Genomic DNA, 16,895 nt, shown 5'->3' with positions numbered 1-16,895 from the left:
GGACGCTTTAAAATATTTGATTCTGATACACCCTGATGAGACGAAGAAGGTAGATGTTTTTGCCTTAATTTGTATGGATTGATGGTTTTCCCTAGGGCTCTGGGATATGTGGATGAGGCAACTATGGATCTTTTTCATCGACTCAGTAAAAAGGTCACTTTTGTCCCTGCAATTTTGGCAGAAACATTCAGATCTTTAGGTGCATGTAGGAGAGCTGGTGCTGGCAGGTTTATAGGGTGTGCTCAGTTACTTTTGGTTTGGTTCTACAGTCATTTCTGGTTGATAGATAGGGTGGTTTGTCGGGTCTTCTTCGAGGATTATTCACCGTTGAAAGACATAGTAGCTTCAACTAGGAGAGTTGATGTTCTAGAAGAGAATTGGATAGCGCTATTTCAGAACCTTCAGTCGAAAGATGTCGAGTGGAGGGCTCCGTGGATGATTCCTGGTGAGGTTCTTTACCGATGCAGCAGTTTTGATTGGGTCCCCCTGCTAGGAATTTGAGGTGCCATTGGTTACACCCCTTTGCTCGTGCTGAGGCAGCATGGATTTAGACAGTTCGTACCAGCGACTCAGGGGTTGGCTCAAAGTGAGTTCGTATACAGAGGAGCCGATTACAAGAGAAAGGTCAGTGAAGTTTCTAGTGCTTGGAAAAAGACTTTTCAGTTGAAAGGAGTAGCTATTAGCCCTGTAACCACACCGGAATACGTTGAATGGAGAGGCAGAAGGGTTAACGATAACATCCCTAAGCCTAGTGTGGAAGGAACTCGACCGATAGAGGAATTTTTGCAAGTAAGGCCCTCAGAGTTAGAAATTATGAAGCAAGAGTTTGAGAGAAAGAACTTGGAGTTCGAGAAGAAGATAACAAAACTCGAAGAAGAAAAGATGTACTTGAGTTTGGACGTCGAGGTTCAAAAGATGGAGGTCGAGAAAGAGAAGAAAGAAAAGAGGAAGATCGAGATGATCTAAAGGAGCATTACAAAAGGGTACAAGTATCCTTGAGAAGAGCGAAAGTAGGAGGATCTTTAGATCAGTTGCAGAAAGAGGTCTAAAAGGAAAAGGCTAGAGCCGAGTATTGGGAGAGGAAGTTCCAAGAGATGCAGGGGCAGAATTTGGCATTAGAGGAAGAGAATAGAAGATTGAAGACTAAGGTAACTGAGCTTGGAAGATCCCTACGTCGGCACCAAAACCATAATTCTGTGGTCGAGTTAAAGGAGCTAAAAAGCAAGGCTGAGGATTTGGAAGTGGCATTGCATGATAGTGAACTCCGGGTTGAGCAGCTCAAGGAGCAAGAAGATTATCTGAAGGGAGAGCTACACCAGGCTAGAGGACAGGTCAGAGAAAGGGATCATGTCATTGGTGAGGCCATAACCCAGATTCGAGAGGTCGCTGAGTATGTGCAAGACTTGGCAATTCGAGCTGATGAATTGAGTCTGATGTATTCATCATCGTCGGATGCAGGACGAGAGCTAGCCCTTTTATTAGATAGAGTTAAAGCTTTGCGCCTTAGGGCGAAAGCGTATTTGTAATCCTCTTATATGTAAAGATATTTTTTTTCTAAATAAAATTTTCTAAAAGAAGTTGAACCAGAATCGATATCTTTTTTGCATTCATGCATTTGCATCTCATAGCATTTCATCACATCATTTGCATTCAAAGTTATAGAAAGACCCTGATTAGTTAAAGTTTACTTCAAAAGGTAAAAAAGGAAATCTGGAAATCACACATCCTTACAGCACTCGTACTAAAACTAAGAGTATGGATCAAAGGTTCGAGCTATTACAAAAAGATATGCAAGATCAAATGCAAGAGCAGTTGGCCAAGATGCAGAATGAAATGAGGAAGCAAATGCTAGAGGCTCAGAGGAACATGATGGCTGAAATGGCTCAACTGCTGAGAGCCACTGATAAAGAAAAAGCTCTCATGGTGATTACTGAAGAGGAGAATGAAAGTCCTCCTCCGGGTTTTACTCCGCCTCATGTGCAGTCTGTAAATCGAGGTACCTCCTAGAAGGCCATCTGTCACCGTCAGGCCTCAACATGGGCTAGTGGATGCTGGAATCCCCGTAAATTTCCCATCTGGGTTGAGAAATAATTTGGGTGATAGCTCGATCAACCCTATCACTCCTGATCTGGATTTAATAGAGAAGGAAAGAATGGCCACTGAATCCGCAAAACAATTGGAGGATCGTTGCAAGTGGTTGGAGGAGAAGTTTAGGGTTTTAGAAGGCGCTGACAATCATCATGGGATTGATGCCAAAGACTTAAGTTTGGTCCCAGATTTGGTGCTTCCTCATAAATTTAAGATGCCAGAGTTTGAAAAGTACAACGGGACTACTTGCCCAGAGGCATACATAACAATGTTTTGTAGGAGAATGACTGGTTATGTGAACAACGATCAACTATTGATCCATTGTTTTCAGGACAGCCTAGTGGGAGCAGCGGCTAGGTGGTACAATCAGTTAAGGCGTGCAAGAATTGGTTCATGGAGAGATCTTGCACAGGCTTTCATGCAACAGTATAACCATGTGACTGATATGACGCCAGATAGGATCACACTTCAAAATATGGAGAAAAAGCCTAATGAACGTTTTAGGCAATATGCACAACGATGGAGGGAGGTGGCAATGCAAGTACAACTACCCTTGTTGGAAAAGGAGACCACCATGTTATTTATTAATACTTTGAAGGCGCCATTCATCACTCATATGATTGGAAGTACCACAAAAAGTTTCGCGGATATAGTTATGGTGGGTGAGATGATTGAGAATGCCGTGAGGGGCGGTAAAATCGAGGGGGAAATGGCTAAAAGATCGGCCCCAAGGAGAAAAGACAATGAGGTGAATAACATGAAAAGTTTCAACTCTAGGGCAATCACAGTTGGACAACCTAAAGCAGCTACAGGTGAGCAACAAAGTACTCAAAAACAGGGATCGGTTACAAGATAGAATTCGGAGAGGATGCAATTCACTCCTATCCCTGTGACATATCGTGAATAATTATGTTTATTGTTAAAGAGGTGACTATCAATTTTGGATAGTTATGTCCCTATGAAGAGACATGAGACCTTCTATAAATAAAAGTGAACTTTCATTTGTATGACACACCCAAAAACATAAAAATAAAGTTTTTTTATTAAAAATACTGGGTTGTATTAAAAACATAAATCCAACAAAGTCCAAAAAACTGACAAAACCCAATCCAAAAACAAAAAGGTTAAAATAGTACCAAAAAAGAAAACAAACATAAACAAAGCATCAAAATAAAAATAAAAAACAAATAAAGCAATAACAACCCAACCTCATGAGCTATCATCTTCTAGAGAAATCTAAAAATATCTGAACCTCAACAAACCAGCTCTAATAGAAGACAAACTGATGGAATTCTAATCGTTTCAAATTTCTTCTCACAAAACCACACATCTATTTTGAAACTTAACTCAAATACAATCTTCATCACCATTCACGATCAATTTCTGATTCAGTGATTTCCTGGCCAAAAACTCTATTAACAAGGTACGTATTTCTCCCCACTTTTAAACTTTTAGTTGCCAAACAATGAGCAGATTCATTTGCTAGTCGTCTTGCATGTTAAAACTTACAGCCATTAAAACCCTCACTTAGATTTTTAACATAATGTAAGGTTCTATTGCCGATTTTTCCCTCTCCGTATTTTGAGCTTTCTTGATCACCGTCAAAGAATCCCCTTCAATTTCATCATGCATAATCCCCAAATCTCTACCCACAATAACTACCTGTACACAAGCAATGGCCTCTGCTACAAAAACTGAAGGTATAATCTCGTGAATCATTGTCTTAAAAGCCAAAATATCTCTTTAAAGTTTCTGAATATGACTATTAAGCATGATCTATCTTCCTTGGTATCAAAAGCGGCATCAAAATTAATTTTATAGAAACCTAACTACGGATGTCTCCATCTATCAAAATCAGGGCTCAAGGTAAGATTCTTTCTATTAAGCTCTACTAATTCATGAATATACTGTTTAATAAACTATGCTGTCTCTGCTCTAGATTTCTTTCTTCCCTCATTAATCCATTGACTTCTGCTAGTCTAAATAGCCCAAATGGCACAAACAAATATTCGGCAAACATCTACCCTACTGTTTAACAAAACCCAAGTAAACCAATCCATAAACTCAAATTGTAACAATTCTTGTGACCAGACATAATCTAAATTTTTCCATGTCTCTTTGGTAATAGAACAATCACGAAAAATGTGTTCCCTTGTTTCCAACCCTTGCATGCATCTTGGGCAGACAACCTTAGTAGTCAATCTTTTTGTTCGAAGATTCACTAAAGTAGGAAAATAACTGAAAGCAGTTTTCCAAACTGTAATTTTTATTTTAAAAGGAAGATCTAGGTTCCAAAGTTTCTTGTAACATTTTGTATTGTCAATTGGGTTGTAATTATTTGGGTTATTGAAATTACCTTGTAAAAGTAACTTATAGTCGCTGCGCACCGTGAACTCACCCATCAACTCACCCCTCCACACCATAAAATCATCGTGAGGAAATTTGGCCAAAGGTATTCGCAAGATCTTCTGTGCATCACTATTAGTAAAGGTACTAAGAACCAGTCCAACTCTCTATGATCTAGTATCACTATCAATTAGATCCGCAACCCTCATAATGTGACAGCCCTAATTTGACCCTAGTCGGAAAGTGGTTTCGGGACCACAAAATCGAGTCATAAAAATAATTAACCGTTATAATCTATGCTTACTGTATGTGTACATGCACGTGTGAAAGTTTCATGTTTTAATTTTATCATTTGTATGTGAAATAGATTAAATAGGACTCATGTGAAATAAATGTGAAAGATGATAGGTTAATCTCAAAGTGGTGTAATAATGCATGTTAGAAAAAGGATGGGTTTGCATGTCAAATATCCATTTTTGACAAGTAGTGGCCGGCCATGATGAAGTGATAGATAAAAATATGTATTAATTATTAGTTAATGGCTTAATATTTTATAGTATAGATGAATAAAATGAAAATAATAATAGAAAGAATGGGAAGAAAACAAAGTCTTAACTTTGTTCTTCTTAGCCAACCAAAAGGGAGAAAAGGGGAGCAAACATTCAGCCATTTGAAACCTAAGGAAGGTTAGTAAATCAAGTTAGATTTTTGAAATTCTAGTTTGTTTTAGGTTACTCATCATGCTACTTACTTAGCCCATGCCAAAACGTTGAATTTGGATGGTTGAATTGAACATTCGGTTATGGTAGATAATGAAGGAATTTGATTTTTATCTTTAAGTTTTGATGAAGAAATTGTTGATGAAAGAAGTTGATCTTATTAAAAACTATAATTTCTAATACTCATATGTGTAATAGCCGAACCTAGACTTTGCTTAATGTCTCGAACAAATGTCGATTAGGTGTTTTGAAATGGATAAATTAGGTGCTTGATTTCCTAAAGGTTCGGCATAGTACATGATATTTTTGTTAGTATGATTTCGAAGAATTTGAGTAATGTTATGTATAAGTAAAATTATTAGGTACGGTCTTGGCGGTATATATGTACAATTGATCTATTTAGCTAATAATATCTAGGGTGATAAATAATTAAATAATATGTATACAAAGAATGTGGGAAAGAGTGAATTGGCAATAATCTTTTTAGGACAGCAACAGTAAAGTGATTTTGAAAAAATCACTATAAATTGTGGGAGTTGAGTTAGAAGCTGAATAAATTATTTAATTAAAGCTTGATGAGTCTAGTTTCTTATAAAAGAAACTATAAAAGCAAAAGAATTGCCGATAATGAGATAATTGAAGTAATGTGGGACAGAGTCAAAATGACTTCTAGATCCCCTATTCTGTTTTTATAAAATCACTATAAAACGTATAAAAATAGTCAAATGATGAAATTTATATTCTTAGACTCCTTAATGAGTCTAGTTTCAAATTAAATAAACAAGGACATGTTTTGAATTCTGTACAATGAGAAATTTATTTCGTAGTGAAGAGTGGTCAGATTAGTCAAACAGTGAAACAAGGGAAACTTTAAGAAAAATATGGTATTGATTGGCCAAACTAAAAATTCTGAAAATTTTATGGATAAAAGATATATGAGTCTATTTTCATGGAAATTTTACAGAAATTTATTTGGAGTTTTGTAGCTCCAGTTATAAATAATTTAGTGATTGTTGCTCAAGAAGACAGCTTATTGTGAATTTGTGATTATGAGGTAATCATTGATAAAAATTTGTTAAGGAGTTGCTTAATGTTTTCTTATAAGCTTACTATAATTTGTATGTGTGAAAGTCGAATATATATGTATTATATTCTGAAAATAATATTTGAATAGTCGATTAATGTTTAGTTTAAAATTTGTTGAATTAAAGCTCAAGAGCATAGGGGGCAATTTCGAATAAGGGAAAAGAGAAAGCAATCGAGTAGCCTATCCGCAGTTGTTCAAATAAATCCGAGGTAAGTCTTTGAGTAATGGAACTTAACTTATGATTTGATTAAACAATGTTATATATTTATATATATAGCACAATAAATAAATTGTGACCTGATGGTTTCTCTTGATTTACATATTGAAATAAATGGGTAGTGCATCGGCTTGTAATCGAATGGTTATAGAAACTCATGTAGAGTAGCGAAACGGAATCGTGTCATTTGTATGAGCTGTTGAGCCAAAAATGAATGATGGATAATCATGTTGTGTTTGTGATTAGAGCTGATCATGGTTTGGGCGGCTGCCCTACCAAGGCCCGCCCTAAAAATGGGAGGGTTTGGGTAAAAATATAGGCCGAAAAATGGGCTTGGGCAAAAAACGAGGCCTGTTTAAAAAGCGGGCAGCCTCAGTAAGAGTTTTTTGGCCGGGCCGCCCATTTCCCTACCAATTATATATTAATATATATTTTTATTTTATTTTTAATTATTTTAAATTTTAATATAACTATTTTTATTATATTGTTAATTTGTGTATTGTTTTAAGAATTATTTTAGTATTATTTTTATTTGTTTTAATATTTATTTTTATGTTTTTAAATATATTTGATTTATTATATTTTTAATTTTTTATTTAATGAAATAAGAAAAAAAAATTAATATGGGCTGGCCGGGCAGCCTCGAACCTAGTAATTTTATTTCGGGCGGGCTTGGGCAAAATTTTAGGCCCATATTTGGTAGGGCCGGCTGCCTAGTATCTGAACCTAAAATTTTATTTGGGCCGGCCAAACCGGCCCGGCCCGGCCCATGATCACCTCTATTTGTGATCTAATAATGTAAATGAATTGTTGATGATTTATAATATAAATATATTTTGTGCATGACAATTGAGGATTATATCCGGGTTAAGTCCCAAAGGCATTCGTGTTGGTTGCTATTTCCGGGTTAAGTCCCAAAGGCATTCGTGCTGGTTGTTATTTCCGGGTTAAGTCCCGAAGGCATTCGTGCTGGTTGTTATTTCCGGGTTAAGCCCCAAAGGCATTCGTGCTGGTCGCTATTTCCGGGTTAAGTCCCGAAGGCATTTGTGCTGGTTGTTACATCCGGGCTAAATCCCGAAGGCAATTGGGTTGGAAATGTGCGATCTTGTCGTAATAACTTCTATTGATGGGCTTACAACCCTAAGATGATCAGTATGCATCGTATATACATTGAAATTAAGTTAAGATTGACTATGAGCATGTAAGTATATGGGTTGAAGTGTGAAGTAACATAAGTATGTGATTTTTGCGTATTTGCATTTATTTAGCCTTGTAATCGAATTAGATGTATTCGGCATAATTATGAGGTTAGTTGGGTAAAAAAAGATTATCTACATGATACGAATTCGTGTTTAAGGAAAAATTTAAGATGACATGTATGAACGATAGGGGTATATTTAATCATGACTACATTTAGTCAGAAAGATGATGAGCCTTATGAATGCTATGCTTTAGTTATAAATGATTTTATTACTTAAGACTTACTAAGCATCGAAATGCTTACTCTTTTGCCTTCATTCCTGTTTTATAGATTTTGTTCGTGAACTATCGGACTCGGAGATCCAAAGTCAAGTCGTCCACACTATCTAAACCTTTCGGTACTCTTGTAAATGAACCTTGATAATGGCATGTATAGGATTGACTTTTGATGTTAATTACGTATCTTTTTGGTGATGTATATATGTATAGCCATGCGAAAATGGCTTGTTAAGTTATTATATGCGCTCCACATAATTAATGTGTATGTGTGGATGATAATCGATTAATGTTTTAAATATTTTGATGTGAATTAAACTTAGGAATGAATTAAGGTACTATTTAAATTGAGAAGATTGCTTTGCATAGTGTATAAACAAAATTCGAATTCGAATGTATGCTATCGGAAATTACCTGAGTATTGTCAAATGAATTTTCGTACTTATTTGGTAATATTCCTTACCCCCTCCGGCGACGGATACGGGTTAGGGGTGTTACACATAATATCTGGCCTACTAACAGTTTGTTTTATCTTGATACCCTTAGCTTCCGGAACCCAAACATCATCCTCAATTTTGATGCCTCTGTCAATCCCCACCTTCTAACAAAGTCCAGACAACAGAAGACCTTTCATAGCCCATATACTTTTCCAAGTATATGAAGGTATATTTCCTAATTCTGAATTTAAGAAATCAAAATTTGGATGGTATTTAGCTTTCAAAGTTCGGGCTAAAATATAATTAGGATTAACAAGTAATCTCCAACCTTGCTTCGCAAGTAGGGCCAAATTGAATTTTGCTAAACAACGATAACCGAGACAACTACTCTCTTTCAACTTGTAAAGTTTCTTCCATTCACACCAGTAAATACCAAGCCTCCCATGACCTTTTTCCCACCAGAAGTTTACCAATATTTTCTCCATCTCCTTATAAATAGATTTTGGCAATAGGAAGCATGCAATCATATAAGTCAATATCGCCTGTAGCATAGCTTTTATGAAAACTTCTTTTCCCTCTTGCGATAGAAAACGAGTACTCCAATTGTCAATCTTCATTTTGATACTGTCATTTAAATGTTGAAAAGCCAAATGTCTCCCTCTACCTACCATATTTGGCAAACCCAAATATGTTTCAGAATTATTTGACCGTTGGACCCCCATCCTGTTAGAAATGGCAATTCAAACATTTACTAAAGTATTTGACCTCTAAAAAACACTGTCGACTTTCCATAGTTAACACATTGACTTGAACAGATTTCGTACTTTTTTCAAAATATTTCCAAAGGTATCAGTACCCTTATTAATCGCCACCCCGAAAAAAATAAAATTATCAGCAAAAAGAAGATGAGAAATCCGAAGCCTCCTTCTACTCAACCTAACCCCTCTTAGATTCCCTTCCTCACATGCAAGCCTCATAAAAGTTGAAAGCCCCTCACTGCAAATAAGAAACAGAAAAGGGATTAAAGGGTCTCCTTGGCGCAAACCTCTCTCTGGGATAAAATCCTTCCCCGTGATACCGTTTAGAATGATCAAATACAAAATAGTGTTAATACATTACATGATGAAACCAGCCCACGAGGACTAAGGCAAGCACACCTATCGAACAATAGTATAGCTATGGTAAGTAGGGAATATCATATCCACGAGAACTAAAAGTACTAGTAATTATCGTTTTTCTATTATTTAGCCAACAAATTGGAGTGATTGTTTTTAATCTAAAATTAGTAAACTAATCTAACTAAGAACATAATAGAGAATGAAATAGGAAAATAATTGAGGATAACCAAAGAGATAGACAATACCTAGAAAAGAATCCTCCTAGACTTCATCTATTATTATGAATCTGAATTAAACGATTTATTCACTTGCGTCTTGATTCGTAGAAATCCCTAAATTATGTTAATATCTCTTTCGAGAGTAAGAACAACTGACTCTAGGTTGATTAATTAAAATCTCTTTCTAATTAAAACCGCTATTGTCGAATTAACTTGATCTATGGATTCCCTATTAGATTTTACTATAATCTGGTAGATTTATGTCGTCTTATTTCTAGGATTGCATGTAACTCCACTCAATTTTGCTAGATCTACTCTTAAACAGAGACTTTTGCTCCACTGAAATAAGCACATTAAACATGAATTAATATCACGGAAATATTAAAACAAGAAATAAGCATAAATAAGTGAGAACAAGAATCAAGTATTTATTATGTACAACAAAAATCAAATAATAAGATTCATCATAAGGTTCATCGTCCCTAGGTATCTAGGGAATTTAGTTCATAATCCTGAATAGAAACATCTCAAAGTTAGGATAACCACAAGACATAAAGAAACTCAATAAAACTTCAAAAGAAATTAAACGGAGATCTTCGATCTTGAGGGAGATCCACTTCCTAATTGATTCCAATGGCGTTCTTCGAGTGTTTTCTTCGATCTTCTTTGATTGCCCCCTTAGGTCTTCTTCTAATTGGTATTTATAGACTTTAGAATGTTCAGAAAGCCTAAAAATTTGTTTTTCCGCGTATTTGGGAAGCAAGTTGCGAAATCGACACGGGTTGGCACATAGGCGTCTGGCCAGCCCGTATGGGAATGCCCAGGCCGTGTGGATCCTGAAAACATCTCTTTTTTTCCAATTTCAGTTCGTTTTTCACTCCTTACATTCCCAAATGCTCTCCTAAGTATAGAAACATAAATTTAAAGGATTAGGAGCATCAAATTCACTAATTTGCATAATTAATCATCCAAAAACGCATTAAAAATATGATTAAAATATGTTTCTTTTATAGCTTATCATAAAACCTTAAACTTAGTTTAAAAAGCGAACTTCATGTTGAAGGGGCCCTTGGATACTACTTCCTCTCTTGCACTTCTCTAAATACGGTGTTTAATATTGCAGGTGTGCTATCCATTTGTGACCCTTTTTAAAGCTTTAAAGACTTGAATGATTAAAAAAATGGAAAATTGTTTTGAATGGCCATAAACTTAGCAATTGTCTACTTCCTCTGACTTTTATTGCATTTCATGTTTGAATTGTCAGGTGAGAATGACAAACTTGAAAATTACATTTCCGTTGCTTGACTATAGTGAACCATTGATAGGAAATATATATATACACATAGGTTGACCAATGGAATGGAAATTTATATGATTTCATGTGTAAATTACTATATCTTATAATTTTTTTTTAAAAAATATACGTACAAATACTAATCTTAAAAAAAATACATTGATAATCAAGGTTTGAAAAAATATATTTGATACAAAGTATTTCGCGTAAATAGCTAGTAATGTCAAAACGTCATTTTCCAAATGCCTGAAGGAGAAGGAAACTACGTGTGATAGAATATTCCTTGCAAACACCATCATTTTCTTTATAATTTATTATTGCTTTGAATCAAAAGTCTTATATATTTAACATTCTAAGAGATACAAATATCATGTGTCAAATGTTCATATAATTTCAAGCTACGGTAATTTTAGTGGCCATGTTAGTTGGATTAGAGGTTGAATGTCCATTTTTATTTTTTATTTTTTTCATATTTAAGATTTTATGTTGGTATAAATATTGAACATAAATAACTATTTTAAAAAAATTTACCATATTTAAATTTGTTGTTAACTAGTGTGGTTCAATATACATATAAAATAATAAGTGTTTTCATTTTCGTATATTTCACTCCTTTTTTTGTCTAAAAATATTTTGTTTAAATTAAGTTATTAATAAAGAAAATATTTTTATTTATTTTAATAAATTTAAAGACAAACTTGATAATTAAGTTAAATATTAAAATAAGTTTTTAAATATATTTTAAAAAGTTCATAAGTTTCCCGGTAATTAAAAGTTAAAAGTTGGAAGAAGAAAAAGGGAAATTCGATTTGATTATTTTATGTTAATTATTATGATACATGGAGTCTATGCTTCAACTTCTAAAGTCAATGGTAGCCTTTTTCTACACGCCAATCAATGGCAATATATGTAGACAAGTAGAGAGAACCTGTTTAGGAGGACACTGGAGTTTTAATATGGGGACGGCTCCTGTATTCACTTTGATCTGCTTTGTAGTACAAGTTTTTTCACACTTGGAATTGTCAGAGGAAGCAGATGTTTTAGGTGTAGAAGGATCTATTAGTGATGGTGAGACACTGATTTCATCATTAGAAACCTTTGAACTAGGCTTCTTCTCACCAGGAAAATCAAGAAACAGGTACTTGGGAATATGGTACAAGAACAGCCCTGGAACTGTTGTTTGGGTTGCAAACAGGAACAACCCCATTGCTGAACGGAAAGGGGTTTTAACTTTACGTGACACTGGAAATCTTTTCCTTTTCAACCAGACAAATAGTGTTATCTGGTCATCCAATGTGTCTGGGACAGCACAAAATCCTGTGGCACGGCTGTTGGATACTGGAAACCTTGTTCTCAAGGACAACAAAAGCATGCCAGAAAGCTATTTGTGGCAAAGCTTTGATCACCCATCAGACACACTCTTGCCAGGCATGAAAATTGGATGGAACTTAAAGACAGGTGAGGAAAGATATTTAACATCATGGAAAAGCGCCGACGATCCATCTCCCGGAAACTTCACTTACAGGCTTGACAAAAATGGGTTGCCTCAGTTATTCATTGATAGAGGATCGGTGAAAATATACCGTACAGGACCATGGAATGGAATTGGGTTTGGAGCTGTTCCTGCAGTTCAAAATTTAGTCTTCAAACCAATTGTCATCTCTAATGAGAATGAGGTATATCATACTTATGAAGCTGCCAGTGAGGCGATTACCATGCGATTATGGTTGAACCGGTCTGGTTATGTACAGCGTCTTATATTGAACCAGCGAAGCAAATGGGATGTTTTATACTCAGCTCCATTTGATAAATGTGGGAGCTATGGATCCTGTGGTGTTAACAGTATATGCAGCAGTAGGAGAGCAGATGCTTGTGAGTGTATAAAAGGGTTCATATCAAAATCACAAGAGTCTAAGAACTGTGTAAGAGAATCATCACTGGACTGTCAGAAGGGAGAAGGCTTTACAAGGCTTGTTGGGGTTAAAGTGCCGGATTTGTTGAAATTTCAGTTGAATGAGAGCTTGAACCCTACCAGATGTGAGGCTGAATGCTTGAAGGACTGCTCTTGTACAGCTTATGCTAATATGAATGTAAGTGAGGGCCGCACCAGCTGTTTGATGTGGTTTGGTGACCTCTTTGATATTACTGAAGTTTCAGACATGTACCGAGGAGAAGATGTCTTTGTAAGACTCTCAGCTTCAGGTCTAGGTATGCACACTTGCTATGCGTGTTATGCATTTTTTCTTGAAGTACTCATGTTTGACAGATATTTGGAATCGAGTAATTCAATATCTTGTCTATATTCATCATAATTGTTTTTCAAAACAAATGCATGGTTAATAACTATTTTCTTAACACCGTCTTTTCTAGGATTAACAAATGAGTCAAAGAAAAAGAACAGAGTGGCTATCATCCTCGTGTCAATCATTTCAAGTGCAATTGTTTTGGGCCTAATATCCTTCATAATTTGGAAGAAATCAAAGAAAAGAGGTAAGGACACTCATCCAAGCTTGCTCATTTTCTTCAAACAGATTTCTGGTATTTAAGAGATAACACATTGAATTACAGATGTAGTGCTTCATTCAACAAGAATGGAAGGTGAGGAAGATGAAAGAGAAGTTCCCTTGTTCGACTTCTCTACCATAGAAATTGCCACCAAATATTTCTCTTTTGGCAATGTAATTGGAGAGGGTGGCTTTGGTCCTGTTTATAAGGTAACCAGATATGGTATATGTTATGTTACCACAAGTTGACTGTGGCAGCATTCGTTTGTCATGATGCAACTGAAAACATGTCCATGTCTGCAATTATTATACCAATCTTGCTCGACATTATGCAGGGCAATCTCCCAACAGGACAGGAAATAGCAGTAAAGAGGCTGTCAAAAGATTCATGCCAGGGTGTGGAGCAATTCAGGAATGAAGTAGTTTTGATAGCCAAACTTCAGCATAGGAATCTTGTTGGACTGCTTGGTTGTTGCATTCAAGGAGATGAAAGGATGTTAATCTATGAGTTTATGCCCAACAAAAGCTTGGATTACTTCATCTTTGGTTTGATATTTTCATCCATTTATTCTTTACTATAATATCAATATTCAAGACATCATTTCGAGATTCACAAGGCATTATTTGTGCAGATCATAAAAGTAGAGCACTTTTATCATGGAAAAACAGGGTTGATATTGTTCTAGGAATAGCAAGAGGGCTACTCTATCTCCACCAAGACTCTAAACTTCAAATTATTCATAGGGATCTCAAAGCAAGCAATATTTTACTAGACAGCAACTTGATCCCAAAAATTTCAGATTTTGGGTTAGCAAGAATTTTTGGTGGTAATGATGAGGAAACAAAAACAACTAGAGTTGTTGGAACATTGTAAGCTACCATTACTGATCTATTAGTTAACTCAGGCCTCATTTATATAGAAAAAAGACTTCATTTCATACAAAACACTTTAATGCAGTGGTTACATGGCTCCTGAGTATGCGAATGATGGAACATTTTCAGCCAAATCCGATGTTTTCAGCTTCGGTGTGCTTTTGCTAGAGATAGTAAGTGGTAAAAAGAATAGAGGGTACAATCATCCCGATCATCAACACAATCTTCTAGGCCACGTAAGTCATAACAATGGAATCTCTCTTCGATTTAAATTATGGTCGCAGATGTATGTTCAGTCTTGTACCATTTTCTTTGTAGGCCTGGTTGCTTTGGAATGAAGACAGTGGTTTGGAAGTGATGGACAGAGTCCTAGAAGAAACGTGTGTTAGGTCTGAAGTGCTTCGGTTTATCCATGTTGGTTTATTGTGTGTTCAAGAATGCCCAGAAGACAGGCCACCAATGTCATCTGTTCTTCTCAAACTCACAAATGAAGAAGCAACTTTGCCTCAACCTAAACGACCTGGTTTCTTCATACAAAGGGAACCCTTCAACAATTTTAGTGCTATCAAAATGGCAACAGCATTTACCGGAAATGAACTTACCATATCCATGTTTCAAGGTAGATAGAACTTTCCTGCTATGGTGGATTTATGTTTGAACATTTTCAAAAGTAAAATAATGTAATTTGCATGTTCTAGGTGAAAGAGTTGTCTTAATTACGTATATGATCAGTTCTAAACACACATACAATCGTGTAATGAATTGACCGGTTCAAATTCATACATTGAAATGAGTTTGTCAATTATCTTGCCCCTGAATCATAAGCATTACAGGAGCAGTTGTTTTTGCACATGTACTTCTTGCATTCTTCAAGGTTCAAACTGTAACTAAACCAGGATCGTCGAGAATCCGGTAATTTCACCCTGGAGTACTTTTGAAATCCATCATTAGAACAGATTAATGGAGTGTTTCCAACACATCCACTTGACCAAAGTTTTCTAACCCATGGGTTTGGAGATTTTGGCTGAAATCCTTTCAAACAACTGCATACAGGGTAGTAAGTAAAGGTGCAGATACCATATGGACCACAAAGTACATAGTTGTCACAGTTATCCATTTGTACCACTGCATAAGCTTCCCAACTTTGTTTTCTGTCAATCCAAACAAGGTGCCAAAGTTCATTATCAGTAAACACAATCCTTGAGAATTGAGCTATTAAGAAGCTTGGAGCTGTAATATATCTCCCTTTTGTTCAACACGAATCTAAATGTGTATATACTGTTCGGAGCTGTAATATATCTCCCTTTTGTTCAACACGAATCTAAATGTGTATATACTGTTCGGTTTTAAATAAGTTATGCCGCTGAACTGCACACCGTTCCAAGGAGCAAGGTGGTATCGAATGGTTGAGCCTTCTTTGGTAATGATCTCTGGGAATCCATCAAGTTGAAGCTCAAATATGAAATTGCCATGAGATGGGTCATTAGGGGTTTTTCAGGATGACAGATATCGGTTAAGTACGGTTCTTAAGTCCCTTCCGAGCTTCATTTCTGGCAGGAATGTATCACCTGGATAATCAAAGCTCTGCCATAAGAAGTTTCCAGGATTGTATTCATTTTTCTTTCACAACAAGATTCCCTGAATCCAGAAGCTGGGCAACTGGACTATGAACACCATGTGTGGATGAGTTTGAAGACCGGACAATGGTACCTTCATGGTATGTAAGGACTAGGATCCCCTGATTGGCAACTTGTAGAACACCTTATTTTTCTTTGAGGGGCAAATTCAGGTAACATAGAACTAATAAAACTATTATTTCTTTCCCTTAATTTCAAAAAAGAAAAAAACTATTTGTTTCCCTTCACATTGGGTTTCAGCTTTGCTTATCATGCTCAAGAAACAAAGCTATGTTGCTGTGACTATTCATTTTTCTGAGAAGTATGTTTGTCAACCTATGTCCAACAGAGTTATTCAGATATGATCCTTCAAGAATTCTCTAAAAATATTCATGTTGATATATACTCATGTTCAACACTCACATTCAAATCAAAGTAACATAAAAGTAAAATACGGTTATCCTTGACTGCCAAAGAAAATGAGCAACAATCAAAAGACATTAGCCCCCCAAACAGCAAATGTAACTACATGGCAATCATCTAGCCTTTACTTTTGTGATGGTGCGAACATTAGATGGAATAGGTTTGTGTTGGTGTTTTAGGACACTTTATCCGGATGAAGTATGGACTTCAGTCTGAAACTTAAACAACAATGTAATAAATCCGGATAAAGAATGAAGAAACCTTGAGAATCAGTTTTGGAGTTTTTAAGCAAAACAGAAACAGAATTGAAAAGCAAAGAAAATAAGCAAAGGAAATGAAGAGGATATTGAATGAAAAAGATGATAATTTTTCATTAATTAAAACATTGGCAAACTGCCAATGCATATATCAAACATGAGATGATCATTACAAGTCAAAATGCTACCTAAACATTTACCTAACACTACTTAAAACATTGA

The 16,895-nt window shown here is 35.7% G+C and overlaps 1 protein-coding gene across 1 annotated transcript; it reads left to right on the top strand.

Moving 5' to 3' along the window:
- The first annotated feature begins 11,838 nt into the window (after positions 1-11,838).
- LOC108472423 (G-type lectin S-receptor-like serine/threonine-protein kinase At4g27290) lies at positions 11,839-15,179 on the top strand. The gene is made up of 7 exons (XM_017773939.2): positions 11,839-13,208; positions 13,371-13,490; positions 13,569-13,714; positions 13,840-14,050; positions 14,137-14,374; positions 14,463-14,613; positions 14,696-15,179. Exons 1-7 carry the CDS (start codon positions 11,840-11,842, stop codon positions 15,002-15,004), a joined length of 2,544 nt encoding a protein of 847 aa, XP_017629428.2. The 5' UTR covers position 11,839; the 3' UTR covers positions 15,005-15,179.
- Positions 15,180-16,895: the final 1,716 nt, after the last annotated feature.

The sequence above is a fragment of the Gossypium arboreum genome, chromosome 11 (genome assembly GCF_025698485.1).
Source record: "Gossypium arboreum isolate Shixiya-1 chromosome 11, ASM2569848v2, whole genome shotgun sequence".
Lineage (NCBI taxonomy): Eukaryota > Viridiplantae > Streptophyta > Magnoliopsida > Malvales > Malvaceae > Gossypium > Gossypium arboreum.
Note: the sequence above shows the minus strand (reverse complement) of the source record. Positions and strands in the feature narration are given on the sequence as shown.

Bases quoted from the DNA above. Each gene is read 5' to 3' on its own strand.
- LOC108472423 (XM_017773939.2), top strand. From the start codon at position 11,840: ATGGAGTCTATGCTTCAACTTCTAAAGTCAATGGTAGCCTTTTTCTAC. The intron at 14,375-14,462 runs GTAAGCTACCAT...ACTTTAATGCAG, and splicing joins ACTAGAGTTGTTGGAACATT to TGGTTACATGGCTCCTGAGT. The intron at 14,614-14,695 runs GTAAGTCATAAC...TTTTCTTTGTAG, and splicing joins AACACAATCTTCTAGGCCAC to GCCTGGTTGCTTTGGAATGA.